This window comes from Phoxinus phoxinus (assembly GCF_949152265.1).
Source record: "Phoxinus phoxinus genome assembly, chromosome: 16".
Classification (NCBI taxonomy): Eukaryota; Metazoa; Chordata; class Actinopteri; order Cypriniformes; family Leuciscidae; genus Phoxinus; species Phoxinus phoxinus.
The window spans coordinates 1110305-1130304 of NC_136891.1; the positions used below are offsets into that span (position 1 = coordinate 1110305).

Below are 20000 nucleotides of genomic sequence, written 5' to 3' on the forward strand. Positions count from 1 at the left end.
CATATTTCGCGAATTGTATTTTTTTGGTCAAAAAATCATTACTATCGGTCACCTTGTACGTCTGTCTGTGGGTTCTGCAAATATTTAACCAATGAAAAGTATTAACAAGAGCTTGTGACTGAAGCGTGTAACTCCATTGGCTCCTCAAACTGTCAATCAAACCTCATAACTCCGCCCACCTCTATCCTGAATGAAGTGGAGCGTCTCTGCTTGTTTGCAATGCAATGGTAAATCAAGACTGTTTTTTGGAGGTTTTATTCACTCAAGAAACACTATATATATAAAAAGCTGATGTTTTATGTATTTGATGATCGTAAAAGAGTGTCTTTGTCACGTATGTCAGTAGTTTACAGTGTTTAATTATTTGAAATAGTGTTTTTTCCATTTCCTGAAAAGCTGCAGTTTTGGAGATAGGAGATTCCCCCCCGACAGTGACTATATAATAGTTTATGATATACTAGTCCTCGATAATACTCAAGTATGTGGCTGCTGTTTGGCCAGCTGTGGCTTGTGTTAAATCGTGTGTGTTGGTGTGTGATCACCAGGTTTCTACATGTACATCGAGACCTCGAGACCTCGTAAAGAGGGCGACACGGCTCGATTACTGAGTCCTGCGTTTAACGTCGCGCCGAAGAACCCCTACAGCATCACCAGCCCGCCGGCGTACTGCTTCAGCTTCTACTATCACATGTACGGCAAGCACATCGGTAAGACACGCTCACACACGCACGCACACACACGCACGCACACACACGCACGCACACACAGACAGACAGACAGACAGACAGACAGGCACGCACGCGCGCACACACACACACACACTGACACACACAGACAGACAGACAGACAGACAGACACGCACACACACCCACGCATGCACGCACGCACGCACACACACACACACTGACACACACAGACACACACACGCACACACACACACACACAGACGCACGCACACGCGCACACACACACACACACACAGACACACACACACACAGACACACACACACACACACGCGTTTTCATATAAAAAGTAAACATCTGAGACATAGATATGTCTCAAATTTCAGAGACTTTTCATTTATTTCTCTTGGGGAGAAACACCTGTGATGAAGCCGATTGTGAAATGAAACGGTCTCACACACACACACACACACACACACACACACACACACACACACACACACACACACACGGGTTGCACAATATATCGAAATATCGCAAATGTATATATCGCGATATGCATTGCTCTTGGCTGAATAACTTTAGCAGCTTTAATAAGAATCAGTATATATTTAACTCATAGAGTGAAAACTAAGCAATGTTTTATTTTTACATTTGATTGAGTTTCTGTTGTTAATAACCCTAATGTAAGATAACCTGAACCCTGTGGTTTACACGGATGTTAAAATAACTCTTCTTATGTGACAGTAAAACACTGATGTTCACTCTCAGAAGCTGTAGGGATGTTCTCTTGTCACAAACAGAATGTGAAACGCGCATGTAGGTTATATCATTTTAAATATATTTTAAAGATAATTTCTTTATTTTACACACTATAAGCATTACTCTATCGCATATCGAACATCACATTATGTAATGAGTTATCGCATTTAATGGCAATACACACACTCTCTCACTCACACACACACACACACACACACACACTCACACACACACACACACACACTCACACACACACACACACACTCTCTCTCACTCACTCACTCACACACACACACACACACACGCACACATACACACACACAAGCATCAGTCACTGCACAGTTTGCCTCTGAGTTTCTTCTCTTGCGTTTGTTTGCTGGATTAAACCCTAGATCTCAGAGCAAACACACACACACACACACACACTCACACACACACACACACACACACACACACACAGACACACACACAGACACAGATCTCAGAGCAAACACATACACACACACACACACAGATCTCAGAGCAAACACACACACACACACACACACACACACACCGCATTCATCTCGACGTCACACTCTTCATCCCCGCGGATGTAATGAGAGAATAAGAAGAAATCCCTCTCATCATCAACAGGCTTTCATCTCTGTGTATCTGTAAACTGATCAACGGTCTGAACTTGATCATAAGGTGATCCCTGAAGATATGAACTATACACACCACACTTCCCCAAGATGACTCATTACAGGACTAATGTTTCCCATTACAGGTTTCTGACATGTTATGTTTAAATATGCAAATGAGCTTTTTATCTAATTAAATATGCACATGTTTGCATACCTTTCCTGAACAGAAATCTGAACTATGGATAAAGCCAGGTTCATAATTCTAGTTTGATTTTGGTTTTGGATTTCTCTTGTTTTATCATAAATCAGAAAATACTGCCAACAGTAGTTTTAAATGTATTCACAAATATTTGTATATTTCATTAAAATTTTTTGTGTATGAAATCTGAAATGTTTATTTTTTGTTGTAGAGCACTGGTATGCTTTTATAGTTTTTAAAGTGCTTTATAAATAAAATGAATAAATTGAACAGACAGAAAACTGCGGAGGAATATGAATATGTGAAGAATACGCACAGAAGAAGTGTGTGTATATCGTCACGAATTAACAAATGAACTTAATAAAACCTCAGCACGGTTTGCTCATTTGTTCCCTCATTTTACTTAAATTGTGTGCAGAATCATTCAGTTTTACTAAATCATGCGCATGATATAATAATTTGTACCTTCGTTTAACTAAATTTTGCGCGCAATATAACAATTTGTTCCATTATTTTATTTAACAAAATCGTGCGCATGATATAATTTCTTGCTTTGTTTTACTAAATCATGCGCGCAATATAATAATTAGTTCCCTCGTTTTAATAAATTGTGCGCAAAATATAATAATTAGTTTGATGGAAATCTACAGACGAGATCAAACGCAATAAATAAAAAAAGTGTATTTTGGAAGTTTTCTTTCCACTTTTCTGATGTTATGGAAGAAAAATAGACCTAAAACTGTCTTGCCTTAATGTTTATTTTGCCCAAAGTACAGAAAGCAGAGATTGCTCACTGAATAACCCACAGCTTCGACTAGAAGAATAAGTGGAGAATCCACTTCCAATCTGTTAGTCAAGTCAAGTCTCCTCATCTATACAGCGCTTTAACTATGTAGAGTTTCACAGCAGCTTTACAGTGATAGAGATTACAGTAACAGAGATTACAGTAACAGAGATTACAGTAACAGAGATTACAGTAACAGAGATTATAGTAACAGGAGATTACAGTAACAGAGATTACAGTAACAGAGATTACAGTAACAGAGATTACAGTAACAGAGATTACAGTAACAGGAGATTACAGTAACAGGAGATTACAGTAACAGAGATTACAGTAACAGGAGATAACAGTAACAGAGATTACAGTAACAGGAGATTACAGTAACAGAGATTACAGTAACAGGAGATTACAGTAACAGGAGATTACAGTAACAGAGATTATAGTAACAGGAGATTACAGTAACAGGAGATTACAGTAACAGGAGATTATAGTAACAGAGATTACAGTAACAGAGATTACAGTAACAGGAGATTACAGTAACAGGAGATTACAGTAATAGAGATTACAGTAACAGGAGATAACAGTAACAGAGATTACAGTAACAGGAGATTACAGTAACAGGAGATTACAGTAACAGAGATTATAGTAACAGGAGATTACAGAAACAGAGATTACAGTAACAGAGATTACAGTAACAGAGATTATAGTAACAGGAGATTACAGTAACAGGAGATTACAGTAACAGGAGATTACAGTAACAGGAGATTACAGTAACAGAGATTATAGTAACAGGAGATTACAGTAACAGAGATTACAGTAACAGAGATTACAGTAACAGAGATTACAGTAACAGGAGATTACAGTAACAGGAGATTACAGTAATAGGAGATTACAGTAACAGGAGATTACAGTAACAGGAGATTACAGTAACAGGAGATTACAGTAATAGGAGATTACAGTAACAGGAGATTACAGTAATAGGAGATTACAGTAACAGAGATTACAGTAACAGGAGATTACAGTAATAGGAGATTACAGTAACAGGAGATTATAGTAACAGAGATTACAGTAACAGAGATTACAGTAACAGGAGATTACAGTAACAGGAGATTACAGTAACAGGAGATTACAGTATTAGGAGATTACAGTAACAGGAGATTACAGTAACAGGAGATTACAGTAATAGGAGATTACAGTAACAGGAGATTACAGTAATAGGAGATTACATTTACAGAGATTACAGTGACAGGAGATTACAGTAATAGGAGATTACAGTAACAAGAGATTATAGTAACAGAGATTACAGTAACAGGAGATTACAGTAACAGGAGATTACAGTAACAGAGATTACAGTAACAGGAGATTATAGTAACAGAGATTACAGTAACAGAGATTACAGTAACAGGAGATTACAGTAACAGAGATTACAGTAACAGAGATTACAGTAACAAGAGATTATAGTAACAGAGATTACAGTAACAGAGATTACAGTAACAGGAGATTACAGTAACAGAGATTACAGTAACGGGAGATTACAGTAACAGGAGATTACAGTAACAGGAGATTACAGTAACAGAGATTACAGTAACAGGAGATTATAGTAACAGAGATTACAGTAACAGAGATTACAGTAACAGGAGATTACAGTAACAGAGATTACAGTAACAGAGATTACAGTAACAGAGATTACAGTAACAGGATATCACAGTAACAGGAGATAACAGTAACAGAGATTACAGTAACAGAGATTACAGTAACAGGAGATTACAGTAACAGAGATTACAGTAACAGAGATTACAGTAACAGAGATTACAGTAACAGGAGATTACAGTAACAGAGATTACAGTAACAGAGATTACAGTAACAGGAGATTACAGTAACAGAGATTACAGTAACAGGATATTACAGTAACAGGAGATAACATTAACAGAGATTACAGTAACAGAGATTACAGTAACAGGAGATTACAGTAAGAGAGATTACAGTAACAGAGATTACAGTAACAGAGATTACAGTAACAGAGATTACAGTAACAGGAGATTACAGTAACAGAGATTACAGTAACAGGATATTACAGTAACAGGAGATAACAGTAACAGAGATTACAGTAACAGAGATTACAGTAACAGGAGATTACAGTAACAGAGATTACAGTAACAGGAGATAACAGTAACAGAGATTACAGTAACAGGAGATAACAGTAACAGAGATTACAGTAAAAGAGATTACAGTAACAGGAGATTACAGTAACAGAGATTACAGTAACAGAGAGTGTTCTGGATTTACAGCAGCTCTAGAATAAAGTTATTGTCTAGATAAAGTGAGTTTTGATTGGCATCATGTGTTTGTAACTGGACTGATTCTCCAGCCGCGATGCTTCTGTCGAGAGCTGCGTTGGTAAATGGATTGATGGTGTTTCCCGCAGGCTCTCTGAATGCGCTCGTGAAGCAGAAAGGTCAGTCGGCTCCAGATGCGGGGCCGGTGTGGTCCCTCAGCGGGAGCCAAGGGGACCGATGGAGACAAGCCAAGATTACTATCCATCCGGTTGCATCCTTCCAGGTGAGGGAAATGTACAGCTAACATTTATTCAGTGTATATACAAACCAGAATATATTCAGACACTTCAACATTTCTCACATTATCAGTTTATTCGCTATAGTGATGATAAAATATGAGCAGAACTCAGTTGATATTTGACTGGTTTTGTCCATCTTCTGTTAGACTGTCTCACACATGAATTATGTTGAATATCTTTCAGCTGTTAAATTTAACTACACAATTAGATAATACCAGTTTAGCTCAACCAGTGACCAAGCAATGCTTCATGTGTTCAGTGTGTGTGTTAAAAGAGCATTAGCAGTTACAGACACACACTTCAGCAGAACATGACCAGCTCGAGGGCCGTATCTTGCACCCAGTGCAATTGACTGTACACGACGCATGTATCATTCCTATTCTGCACCCGCGCACAGCGGACTCTTCCCTCCACAGACACACGTCGGTAAATTAGGGAATGAACTTGCGCTCGGGGGGGCGGTTCAGTGAAGAGAGGAGTGTGTTCCGGCGCAAACGTTCCCTGGTGATATTCTGCAGTTTCAGAAAACAACTCCGCCGCTGACCAGGAGAAACCCAGTCTAAACACAGCGGCACCGCGCGTTAGTCATATGCTATTTTAAGGGCGCGTGCTTGGCCATTATGTAGCGTGTGAACAACACACACACTTTGATTCTCTAATCTACACAGACGCAGCAGTTTTCATTTTTGCAAATCATACATTATTACAAGGAAAAATCCGCCGTTATAATAGCAATCCGCCGTTATAATAGCGATCCGCCGTTATAATAGCGATCCGCCGTTATAATAGCGATCCGCCGTTATAATAGCAATCCGCCGTTATAATAGCGATCCGCCGTTATAATAGCGATCCGCCGTTATAATAGCGATCCGCCGTTATAATAGCGATCCGCCGTTATAATAGCGATCCGCCGTTATAATAGCGATCCGCCGTTATAATAGCAATCCGCCGTTATAATAGCGATCCGCCGTTATAATAGCAATCCGCCGTTATAATAGCAATCCGCCGTTATAATAGCGATCCGCCGTTATAATAGCAATCCGCCGTTATAATAGCGATCCGCCGTTATAATAGCGATCCGCCGTTATAATAGCAATCCGCCGTTATAATAGCAATCCGCCGTTATAATAGCGATCCGCCGTTATAATAGCAATCCGCCGTTATAATAGCAATCCGCCGTTATAATAGCAATCCGCCGTTATAATAGCGATCCGCCGTTATAATAGCAATCCACCGTTATAATAGCAATCCACCGTTATAATAGCAATCCGCCGTTATAATAGCAATCCGCCGTTATAATAGCAATCCGCCGTTATAATAGCAATCCGCCGTTATAATAGCAATCCGCCGTTATAATAGCAATCCGCCGTTATAATAGCAATCCGCCGTTATAATAGCGATCCGCCATTATAATAGCGATCCGCCGTTATAATAGCAATCCGCCGTTATAATAGCAATCCGCCGTTATAATAGCAATCCGCCGTTATAATAGCGATCCGCCGTTATAATAGCAATCTGCCGTTATAATAGCGATCCGCCGTTATAATAGCAATCTGCCGTTATAATAGCGATCCGCCGCTATAATAGCGATCCGCCGTTATAATAGCGATCCGCCGTTATAATAGCGATCCGCCGTTATAATAGCAATCCGCCGTTATAATAGCGATCCGCCGTTATAATAGCGATCCGCCGTTATAATAGCGATCCTCCGTTATAATAGCGATCCGCCGTTATAATAGCGATCCGCCGTTATAATAGCGATCCGCCGTTATAATAGCGATCCGCCGTTATAATAGCGATCCGCCGTTATAATAGCAATCCGCCGTTATAATAGCGATCCGCCGCTATAATAGCGATCCGCCGTTATAATAGCGATCCGCCGTTATAATAGCGATCCGCCGTTATAATAGCGATCCGCCGTTATAATAGCAATCCGCCGCTATAATAGCGATCCGCCGTTATAATAGCGATCCGCCGTTATAATAGCGATCCGCCGTTATAATAGCAATCCGCCGTTATAATAGCGATCCGCCGTTATAATAGCAATCCGCCGCTATAATAGCGATCCGCCGTTATAATAGCGATCCGCCGCTATAATAGCGATCCGCCGTTATAATAGCAATCCGCCGTTATAATAGCCATCCGCCGTTATAATAGCGATCCGCCGTTATAATAGCGATCCGCCGTTATAATAGCAATCCGCCGTTATAATAGCAATCCGCCGTTATAATAGCAATCCTCCGTTATAATAGCAATCCGCCGTTATAATAGCAATCCTCCGTTATAATAGCAATCCGCCGTTATAATAGCAATCCTCCGTTATAATAGCAATCCGCCGTTATAATAGCAATCCGCCGTTATAATAGCAATCTGCCGTTATAATAGCAATCTGCCGTTATAATAGCAATCCGCCGTTATAATAGCAATCCGCCGTTATAATAGCGATCCACCGTTATAATAGCAATCCACCGTTATAATAGCAATCCACCGTTATAATAGCAATCCGCCGTTATAATAGCAATCCGCCGTTATAATAGCAATCCGCCGTTATAATAGCAATCCGCCGTTATAATAGCGATCCGCCGTTATAATAGCAATCCGCCGTTATAATAGCAATCCGCCGTGGAACAAGCGCGCCGGCTCTTAAAGGGAATGTGAGAGGACGCTCTGATTGGTTTATTGCACGTTACGCCCAAACCACACCTATGAGTAATGAAGCGACTTCAGACCAACACATTTTAGATTTGCGTCGGCGCAAGAGTCGTTTATCCCGCCGGTATAATAGCAACAGCGCCGGGATCCGCCCACAGAGTTATTTGAGCTTCAGAGCGTTACAATAGGGCCCATAGTGTCTGAATAAATGTGGTCCTAATGTTACTGGTAGTCACTATATGAAGAATTATTGGGTATAATATGTCACAGTTTACTTTACTTTGCTCTCCTCACTTACATACGTGAACTATAGTGTCCTGATCACACTAGTAAGAAAAATATCAAAAATGATATCTGAATAGTTTTTGGTTTGACTGTATATAGAATGCATTATGGATTTGTGTAAATATGTTGCCAGCACATCCTGAAAGATGTTGTCGGGCTCATGATGCAAGCGTTCGGTGCTGATCTGTTTCCATCACACAGGTGATGTTCGAGGGCATTCGCGGTCCCGGGATCGAGGGGGATATTGCCATTGATGATGTCACGCTGGAGGAGGGGGAGTGTCCTGACCCTCCGTCCAATCGTATGTATCTATCACGCATCTCTATGGTAACCAGGCCATAATTACGTGTGCCGCAGCAAACACAGTGTAGTCCAGGAGAGCTGGGTAATTACACCAGAACACACAGCGAGGAGAACAGAAATGAGGGCAGGTAATGGGCTGGAAATGACAGGACTGATGGCGAAAGTGAAAATATGTGAACAAATGGAAAGCCTTCATTCTGGAGCCAAACCAGCGCTGTAATCACGAGTGACGCCGTGTGCTAATCATCACTATCAGGCTGGAGTATGACAGGGTTTCCATTATTATCAAAAGTTACGCGACAGAGACGTTTCGTGTCGATATCTCCATGCGGTGTGTGTGTGTGTGTGTGTGTGTGTGTGTGTGTGTGTGTGTGTGTGTGTGTCGTAAACACAAGCTTCGTGCGGATGATCTAGCGGATGATAAAACACTGCAGTCATGCACTGGAGGATGCTTGTGAATCACAGAAATACAGTTTAGACATTTATGACCAGCCGTAAGTATGAAAAACATCAGGCGGACTTTAATGCTCTTAACTCACTTATGAATGATTCCTCAAGTCAGTGTTTTCAGTGATCGCCATGTGTGTTTAGTGCGTTTACACCTGACTCTGAATGTGCTTGAGAAATCACAAAACACACAGTAATGCCAGTATCTAAACACGGTAATGCCCGTATCTAAACACAGTAATGCCAGTGTCTAAACACAGTAATGCCAGTGTCTAAACACAGTAATGCCAGTGTCTAAACACAGTAATGCCAGTGTCTAAACACAGTAATGCCCGTATCTAAACACAGTAATGCCAGTGTCTAAACACAGTAATGCCAGTGTCTAAACACAGTAATGCCAGTATCTAAACACAGTAATGCCAGTGTCTAAACACAGTAATGCCAGTGTCTAAACACAGTAATGCCAGTATCTAAACACAGTAATGCCAGTGTCTAAACACAGTAATGCCAGTATCTAAACACAGTAATGCCAGTGTCTAAACACAGTAATGCCAGTGTCTAAACACAGTAATGCCAGAGTCTAAACACAGTAATGCCAGTGTCTAAACACAGTAATGCCAGTGTCTAAACACAGTAATGCCAGTGTCTAAACACAGTAATGCCAGTGTCTAAACACAGTAATGCCAGTGTCTAAACACAGTAATGCCAGTGTCTAAACACAGTAATGCCAGTGTCTAAACACAGTAATGCCAGTATCTAAACACAGTGTCTAAACACAGTAATGCCAGTGTCTAAACACAGTAATGCCAGTGTCTAAACACAGTAATGCCAGTGTCTAAACACAGTAATGCCAGTATCTAAACACAGTAATGCCAGTGTCTAAACACAGTAATGCCAGTGTCTAAACACGGTAATGCCAGTGTCTAAACACAGTAATGCCAGTGTCTAAACACAGTAATACCAGTGTCTAAACACAGTAATGCCAGTGTCTAAACACGGTAATGCCAGTGTCTAAACACAGTAATGCCAGTGTCTAAACACAGTAATACCAGTGTCTAAACACAGTAATGCCAGTGTCTAAACACAGTAATGCCAGTGTCTAAACACAGTAATGCCAGTGTCTAAACACAGTAATGCCAGTGTCTAAACACGGTAATGCCAGTGTCTAAACACGGTAATGCCAGTGTCTAAACACAGTAATGCCAGTGTCTAAACACGGTAATGCCAGTGTCTAAACACGGTAATGCCAGTATCTAAACACGGTAATGCCAGTGTCTAAACACAGTAATGCCAGTGTCTAAACACAGTAATGCCAGTGTCTAAACACAGTAATGCCAGTGTCTAAACACAGTAATGCCAGTGTCTAAACACAGTAATGCCAGTATCTAAACACAGTAATGCCAGTGTCTAAACACAGTAATGCCAGTATCTAAACACAGTAATGCCAGTGTCTAAACACAGTAATGCCAGTATCTAAACACAGTAATGCCAGTATCTAAACACAGTAATGCCAGTGTCTAAACACAGTAATGCCAGTGTCTAAACACGGTAATGCCAGTATCTAAACACGGTAATGCCAGTGTCTAAACACAGTAATGCCAGTGTCTAAACACAGTAATGCCAGTGTCTAAACACAGTAATGCCAGTGTCTAAACACAGTAATGCCAGTGTCTAAACACGGTAATGCCAGTGTCTAAACACGGTAATGCCAGTGTCTAAACACAGTAATGCCAGTGTCTAAACACAGTAATGCCAGTGTCTAAACACAGTAATGCCAGTGTCTAAACACAGTAATGCCAGTATCTAAACACGGTAATGCCAGTGTCTAAACACAGTAATGCCAGTGTCTAAACACGGTAATGCCAGTGTCTAAACACAGTAATGCCAGTGTCTAAACACGGTAATGCCAGTATCTAAACACGGTAATGCCAGTGTCTAAACACAGTAATGCCAGTGTCTAAACACAGTAATGCCAGTGTCTAAACACAGTAATGCCAGTGTCTAAACACAGTAATGCCAGTGTCTAAACACGGTAATGCCAGTGTCTAAACACGGTAATGCCAGTGTCTAAACACAGTAATGCCAGTGTCTAAACACAGTAATGCCAGTGTCTAAACACAGTAATGCCAGTGTCTTAACACAGTAATGCCAGTGTCTAAACACTTATTTTATTTTTGCACAGAGATTGCTGTCTTTTAGTAAAATCTGTTGACTTTAGCAATTTCTGTTTCATTATATGCAAGTTTGCATGCCTGTAACTCAAGAAGTATTAAGATACCTTAATATTCTTTTATATTTTGGTTTTTAACAAACTCTTATATGCTTATATCGGCCTTATATGGTTCAATTCAAGAGGAATAACTGAACAACAAATAATGTTGAAATTAAAAATGCACCTTGTTTTTTTCTATCAATTCAATTGCATAGAATATATCTGTCTAAGTGCCATAAATATTGTTTTTCCAAAGTTTGCATGGCTGTAACTCAAAAAGAATGAAAGATATCTCACTATGATTTTAGATTCTAGATCTTAACTAATTTTTCTAATTTTTAATTTTCAAGACCCTATATGGTTCAATCTCATAGATATGTCTATATATCTCATAGAAGATGCATATTTTTCGGCAGCACTTGATCCAGTAATACTAACACTTTCTCTTCTATTCTATTTATAAAAAATAAAATAAAAACTTTTCGTGTTCTGTGTTAGATTAAACTGAGAAGGGTCATAGCACTTGCATACTGTTGTCCTGTTAGTTTCACGGCTTCTATTGTTCTCATTTGTTAGTCGCTTTGGATAAAAGCATCTGTTAAATGAATAAATGTAAATATGTAGATCTCAATGTGGCTCCATGTTCAGTTTGTTGGATTTGACCCATTTCCAGTGTGCCTCTGGTTGATCTGACATGTCAGTGAGATTCTCTGGTTAAAGTTGAGCTCTCTCTCTGTGTGTGTGTGTGTTTCCCACAGCTATCAGAGGAGCCGCTCCACACACCGCCTCCAGTATATGGCCATTGAGCGTCACACTGTTTTTTACCGTATTCTTTCGTCAGAGGTGACGCTCCACATGAGAAGAGACTCGAGATGCGTCCCGTAATATTTTATCACCAAAGATTTATGCTTTCGGATTGCTGAGAAGCCACAACACCGGGAATAACACCATGAAACAACCACAAACCTAAACAGAACAGTGATCAACGTTTAGTCGCGTGTGTGCGGAAACCTCGTATCTCCAGATCTCGCAATTTTTCTTTTTTTCTTAAATCTTTAGGCCTACTATCGGCCGCCAACTGTGAGTTCTGCAAATATTTAACCGATGAAAAGTATTAAAAAGAGCTTGAAGCGTGTAACTCCATTGGCTCCTCAAACTGTCAATCAAACCTCATAACTCCGCCCACCTCTATCATGAATGAAGTGGAGCGTCTCTGCTTGTTTGCAATGCAATGGTAAATAAAGACTGTTTGTTTGAATAAGTGCAGGTTTTATTCACTCAAGAAACACTATATATATAAAGGTGGATATTTTATGCATTTGAGGAGCGGAGAAGAGTGTGTTTGTCAGCGAGTCATGGTCATAACATGAGATTTTGGCCAAATGACAGAAAAAACGTAGCGCCCACATATAGCAGTAAACTTATAAAATGTCATTCGTAACACTTGCAGCCGGTCTAATGACACGGATGTCCGACATTCGCTGGTCAAGCACTTCACTTGAGCTTGAGTTTGGTCAAATGTTAATAATGTAATGAAACCACAACATCAGTGTTTACTTGTTTAAATGTTAGTGATTTTTCCGTTTCCTGAAAACACTGTTTTGGAGATACAAGGTTTCCGCCCGACAGCGACAATGCTAACAATAAAACGTGTTTTCCGCTGAGGTTCAGAAAGACGCTCATGCCTGGAGGATTTGAACACGGCCTGAAAAGCACAACGACTACTTCGCCATCTGGATTTATGGATTAAACCGAAAGGAAAGCAAAACCAGTTTCAGCGAATCAAGAAGTGTTTCACACACAACGTGTTTCGTTCACGATTCTCCCGTGTTTCATCTTGGTATGTTTTTGTTTTTTTGTTGGTGATTTGGAGTACAATCAACAGAACCGTTTCCTCACATCTCTTCTTCGGTTTCGTTCGGCTCGGTGCTTTAAAACGCCAGTAAAAGAGCGTTTCCAGTAGCAGCCTGATCTCACACACACTGTGCTCACTTTCCCAACGCAAGATGGACGCCGCGTCCTGCGATTACGGACGTCCGTGGCGGTGGAAGACTCTGGTTTGTCGCCGTTCCCAGTACCAGTTGAGTGACAGAATTTCTGCCATTATAAAAGAAGTGCCTTCAGGTTAAAAGCCGATCCGTTAGCCTGGCCATCGACACCAAACGTCACTGTTTCTAACACCTGATGGGCTATTTAATACTCGCTCCCGACTGGACGACGCAGGTGTTCGCTGAATGTTCATGCTCTCCATCGTAACGAAACGCAAGGCCTTGGAGCGGACAGGCCCTCCTCACGCCATTTATATACCGAACAATGTGCATTCTGCGAGAAAAAAATGAAATATTCATAAGTATAATAATATTTTACTACTCAATCCAGAATGTGTCTCAGCTTTTACACACAAACTGTGAACCAGTGGCGGTGTCTACCTGAGCGCTCGACCGCCGCTTTTTAAAAAGGTGTTGTAAAAATAACAAAAACAATATGAAAATGTTTTGACAAGAAGCTGTGTCTCGTTTCTTCTTCTTATTTACGTTGAAATGTTCCAAATTTGACTGTCTTTATTTCTCGTCGTCTCCCTTGCATTGCTGAAAATATCCGAAGCGGGCAGAAAGTGCCGACTTCGCTGGTTTGGTAACTGTACTTGTGTATGTAAAGAAGCTCTGTTCATTGAGATTTATATGAGATGTTTTATGTACGAGTCAAAGGAAGCACAACATCTATTCAACCGTTATGAAAACTCATATATGTGACCGTCCCCCTGCAGAACCAGTGTGACGTTACAATGCACGCTTGTGTAGTAAAAAATGCACATATACGTTTGGAATAATTCAGATTTTCAGAAATCATTCTATGATGATTTGATGCTCAAGAAACATTTATGATTATTATCAATGTTGGAATAAATGCTGAATAAAAGTATTAATTTCCTTGTGTAAAAAAATGTTTTACAGACCCCAAACTTTTGAATGATAATGTATGATCATCAGATCATCATATTATAGTGATTTCTGGAGGATCATGTGACACTGAAGACTGGAGTAATGATGATAAACTCAGCTTTGATCACAGGAATAAATTACACTTTACTGTATATTCACATAGACAACTGATTTTTACATTGGAATAATATTTCACAATTTGTACTGTATTTTTCATCAAATAAATGCAGCTTTGGTGAGCAGAAAAGACTGGAATCAGTAAAAAAAAACATTTGTAGTGTATAATGTTTCAGAAACTGAATCTAGGTTGATTATGAAAGCCGCTCATTTCAACTCTTTCCTTGAATTGCCACAGAAATGCATTCGTGGCTCAGTGTTCATAATGCTAGCATGTAATATTCTGCAGCATTATTGCATTACATTCGTGACAGACAACCAGAGGTTAATGAAGCCCTGTACTGTAATACTGTACGATTTCACCCCAGGAGCCCCAAAACAGGCTTCAGCTGGTTAATACTGGAGATGATCGCACTGGTTTTACTGGAGCGCGTCACATATATGCGCAGTGTCCATAGGTCAGGTGATGTAGAAGATGATCCGTTCACAGTGCGATGACTGACGCTCATTACAGGACTTCAGAATGACGTGTTCAGAGGACAGATAAACTGCTGAGAAGTGTTGAGTCTGTTTCTGTGTGATGTTCTACAATAAAACACACCTATACAAATGATGTTGATTAAGGGCTAAAGCTTGCTTCAATGTACGGCACAAGAGCTTGTGTTAGAGCATGTGTGTAAGTCCAGCTCACAATGTATGTTCTGAGAACGGTTTGCTCACATCCCCATTAAAGGGATACTTCACCGATTAGCATTAATCATGTTTAGCATCAACCCCCCCCCCTTATGTCCCCCTGAGATGAGAGATTTATGTATTGTGTGTCTGGAAATAAACCTCAGATGACGTAAAAATCATAATTTAGCGTCGTCATCATCGGAGGCTTTTCTGGCCGTAGGCGAGAGACTACAGCCAGTAGTAGGAGCGAGTCCCGTATGTCCTCAACTCGCCCGTAGGGGGCGCAATCTCACGATAAAACAGCGTCTTTTCAGTTTCCAGTCGACTAGTAGCCTAGTTACAACTAGTATGATACAACAAGTATCATTTCTCCCAATACTGGCCCTCTGTAACCGGGAGGCGTGGCCTCTGTAACCGGGAGGTGTGGCCTCTATAACCGGGAGGCGTGGCCTCTGTAACCGGGAGGCACGGCCTCTATAACCGGGAGGCGTGGCCTCTGTAACCGGGAGGCGTGGCCTCATAGGGCAGCGAAGCAAGTGCATTCTGGGAGTTGTTGTCTTTCATCCACACGAGCCAAAAATACATGTTCTGGCTTTTCTCAGTCTAGAAGGCTCCAACTTCTAAACTAATTTCACATTTCTACTACATACATGACCTAATTTAAATACACATTCATCTTTCAAGCGGTGAAGTATCCCTTTAAGTTAACGTTATTTCAACGCTATCTCGCTACCAATACGTACGAGTGAATAGCAGGTGGCTAATTTGTACACTCTAAAAAATGCTGGGTAAAATATGGACAAACCCAGCTGTTGGGTTAAATTTTTACATTACATTTTTAACCCAACGTTTGGGTTTGTCCATATTTTACCCAAATGAAACAACCCAGCCTTTTTTAGAGTGTACGAGTGAGGTCGTGTGAATTCGTATGAATTAGCCACCGCGTAAAAATTTATACGAATTGCCGTGGTCTGCTGGGTTGTTTTAACACAATTTTTGGTCAAATATGGACAAAACCAAACATTGGGTTAAAAATGTAATTTAAAAATGTCCATATTTGACCCTAAATTGGGTTGAAACAACCCAGCATTTTTTAGAGAGTGAGATCTGGTTGGTTATTTCAGAAAGTTCTAAGAACGTTTTTTTTCTTTCTTAGTTATGCGAACTTTAAGCGAACATTACATTTCGCAAACATTGTGAGAACGCTCAACGAGAAACATTCTCTGAACGTTCTAAAACGACTAGTAAAATTAAAAACGTTAGACGAACGTCCAAATAAAGTGATACAGAAAAAAACCTCCATGAATGACGTATTAATAATGATTTTGTGCTAATGTTTATGAAAGGTCGGATGACGTTCTTTTAATGTTACTGGAGGAACGTTTGTTCATAAAGTTGAGAGAACCTTGACTTTTCTTTTTAGAGCTGGGCGATTTATTGAATACTCGGAAACTATTTGCGATGATTTTGCTGGTGATATTAAATTAAGAAACATATTGAAATGATTTTGAAGCACTTTTTTTATTTGGTGTTTGCGTGTGATTCACTTCAAACTGTTCATTTCAATAAACTGATTTATCAATCCATCTAAAAATCACTCCAGTCATCGTGTGGCATTTTTCATGCATTAAAATGATTTAGTAAATGTAGGTGAATATTGCTGTTATTGTTGGTTGCATATAAATGAAAAATGTTCTTTGTGTTCGTTTGGTGAGAAACAATGCGTTGATTTTAACAACATTTGTATATTGAATATTGTCTGAAAAATATCGGGATAAATATATCGCCCAGCTCGAATGCCTCGATAAAATACATTTGATAAAGTAAAGCTGGATTACGTTTAAACTAGCGCTGGCAGCGATTAATCACATCCTAAATAAAGTTTATGTTTATAATATGTGTGTGTGTACTGTGTATAATTATATTGTATATAGAAATACACACACATGCATGTATATATTTAAGAAAAAAAAAATATATATATAAATATATATACAGTATATTTCTATTCTACAGTAATATTTCTTAAATATATACATGCATGTGTGTGTATTTCTATATACAAAATAATTATACACAGTACACACACATATATTATGTAAACAAACTTTTATTTTGTAATCGCGATTATTCGTTTCCCAGCGCTAGTTTAATCTAACAAAAATTTGTTCCAAGAACATTTTCCTGACGTTAAGAAAACTTACAATTATTAAGAAAAATTATTTCTGAAGAACGTTCAAAACGTCCACTTTCTAAATGTAACTTTGTCTTGGTGAACGTTGGATAAAACATGTTATCGCTTTGCAAACATTAGAGGAACGTTACATTTGAATATTCAAACGTTCTAAAAAAGTAGCAAGTTGTAACATTTGAAAACATTAAAGCAACTGAAATGTTCCAGAAGAGCGTTCCATAAATGATAATTCATGACATTATTCGTTATTTATAACCAATGACTTTGAACGAACGTTATATTGCCGTCAGTGGAGAGCATGTGACCGTCCAGTGTTTAAACTCTGTGTTTCGTGGAGCTTCAGACTGTGTGTGTGTGTGTGTGTGTGTGTGTGTGTGTGTGTGTGTGTGTGTGTGTGTGTGTGTGTGTGTGTGTGTGTGTGTGTGTGTGTGTGTGTGTGTGTGTGTGTGTGTCTCGAGGACTCGAGGCTTTGACTCTGATCTGATGTCCTGTAATGATCTCTTCAGTTATTCCACACACTTATATCCAATAATGCTTCCTTTCACTGTATTTCTTTGGATTTAACATCATTTTTTGTGTCATTCTTGCAACTAATGATGAAAAAATAATAAAGAAAGCTATTTTACATCTGTGTCGGTGAAACGCATTGCGGAAAATCTTCCTGGAGGAATTTGCATTGTAACTAGACATTATTTATTTATTTCTGCAAGTACTTTATAACCGGGGCATGTTGTCACAACGAGACGCTGAGTATTTGATTTGAAATATGAAATATTATCAGGAGTTCAACCATCTTGCACAACATTTAAATGCATTATTAGGCTATTTTAATGTATTTTATCAGACGCAAAAGAATAGAGCATTTCAGAACAGACACTAAAAATATATCATATTTACTATTGAAAATGTTTAAAAATGCCGACATGGGGATCCGTAAAAAAAGTAAAGAGATTTTTTTTTTTAATATGCAAATAAAAAATAGGAATAATTAAATGTACAGAATTTGACATTACCTCTTATTCTGTTTTCTGATCTGTAATCGTGAGATTTATTATTAGTATTCTTTGTTATATTTTATGTTTCTCTTCAGGTTTATACATCTTAAAGTACAAAAGAAAAAAATATATACAGATATGTAAATATTTTTCAGATAATATTTAATTTCTAACAGCTTTTTACTGTATAAATATCTTTAACCCTCTGGTGTTCTTGGTAATACAAATTTAAAAGAGGATTTTTGTGCATTTTTCATAAAAATACATTTTAACTTCTATAACAATTTTTTTTTAAATATAAACTTGATTCACCTCAACGATAATCTGCCAAGTGTCATCTTTAAAAAGAGATTAAACTTTCCAGATTTATGACAGTTTAAGTTTGAAATTTCATGTACATGTCTATTCTCAAAAACTACAAATAAATGTATAAAAACTACGGCAGAAATATAATTTAGAACCATAAAATCCCCTAAAAATACAAAACATGAAATAAAAAAAACATTATCGAACTAAAATATAGAGTTTTCACTTCAATGAAAGAAAACAATGCAAGGAGCACCAGAGGGTTAAACAAAATACATATTATTATTATATTATTATTATTATTATGATATTAGTAAGGAAAGGGTCCTTCACTAAATAAATAATATTTTTGGGTCCGTCGCATAAAAAAGTTTGAAACCCCTTGTAGATGATATAATTCACAAATAATTGCTCCTAATGAATCCTTTTATGCAGTAAAATATGATGTTTGAAGGCAGTATGCATGTAGAAAGTGTTCTTTACAGTTTTTTTCGATTGCTAAACGACAGTGAGCACAACTGGAGCTACATGTGCAAAACTCTAACTACAGTCTGCACTACCAACAGTCACCTGAGCTAAACAGTTCACATCACCTGCAAAACTCACTCCAAGCAACACAACTCTTAACACACGGCTCAAAACAGGCTCAGTGCAGCCAAACACTGTACACAACCCTCACTGCGATAACACACACTGTCACTCAGAACACACTGAGAGTAAAACACTACACAACCCTCACTGAGATAACACACACTGTCACTCAGAACACACTGAGAGTAAAACACTACACAACCCTCACTGAGATAACACACACTGTCACTCGAACACACTGAGAGTAAAAACACTAGCATCAAACACCAATACAGAAAATACAAACTTTTCATCTTTACAGTTTGAACAATTTCAGTGACTTCATACAAAGTAATATTTTCTTCAAAGAAAAGAGTGACATTCTTTCACATGATTTATTTACATTTTTAGAACATAACTATTCTTTAAGGTAAATGAAAATGAGCAGTTTGCTTCAATAGTCTGTAGTAATTTACGGAATTACAGTAATGAGAAAAAAAGGTAGAACCTAAAAGTACATGTAATTCAAATAAATAATTGCGGGGCAAATCCTGCGTCTTCTAGCATCAGGCCACAGGTGTTCACCAACATCACATCTAATGTTCTCTCTTGCCCTGCACCTTCTGGAGTGCCTTATCCATCCCTGTCCTCTGGACTCGTGTCCTCACATCCGGC

At 38.9% G+C, this 20000-nt stretch overlaps 1 protein-coding gene across 2 annotated transcripts in view; it reads left to right on the top strand.

Moving 5' to 3' along the window:
- The window catches only part of LOC307012631 (MAM domain-containing glycosylphosphatidylinositol anchor protein 2), a 111302-nt gene that overhangs the window by 70665 nt on the left and 20637 nt on the right, over positions 1-20000 (top strand). The window contains exons 10-13 of one of the 2 annotated variants that reach the window (XM_079639516.1): positions 546-707; positions 5478-5611; positions 8766-8865; positions 12285-15324. In XM_079639516.1, the coding sequence (XP_079495642.1) occupies positions 546-707; positions 5478-5611; positions 8766-8865; positions 12285-12373 (485 nt within the window). In that variant the 3' untranslated portion in view covers positions 12374-15324. Of the gene's footprint in view, positions 1-545; positions 708-5477; positions 5612-8765; positions 8866-12284; positions 15325-20000 lie in introns of those variants that run through there. The other variant, XM_079639515.1, reaches the window with a different exon arrangement.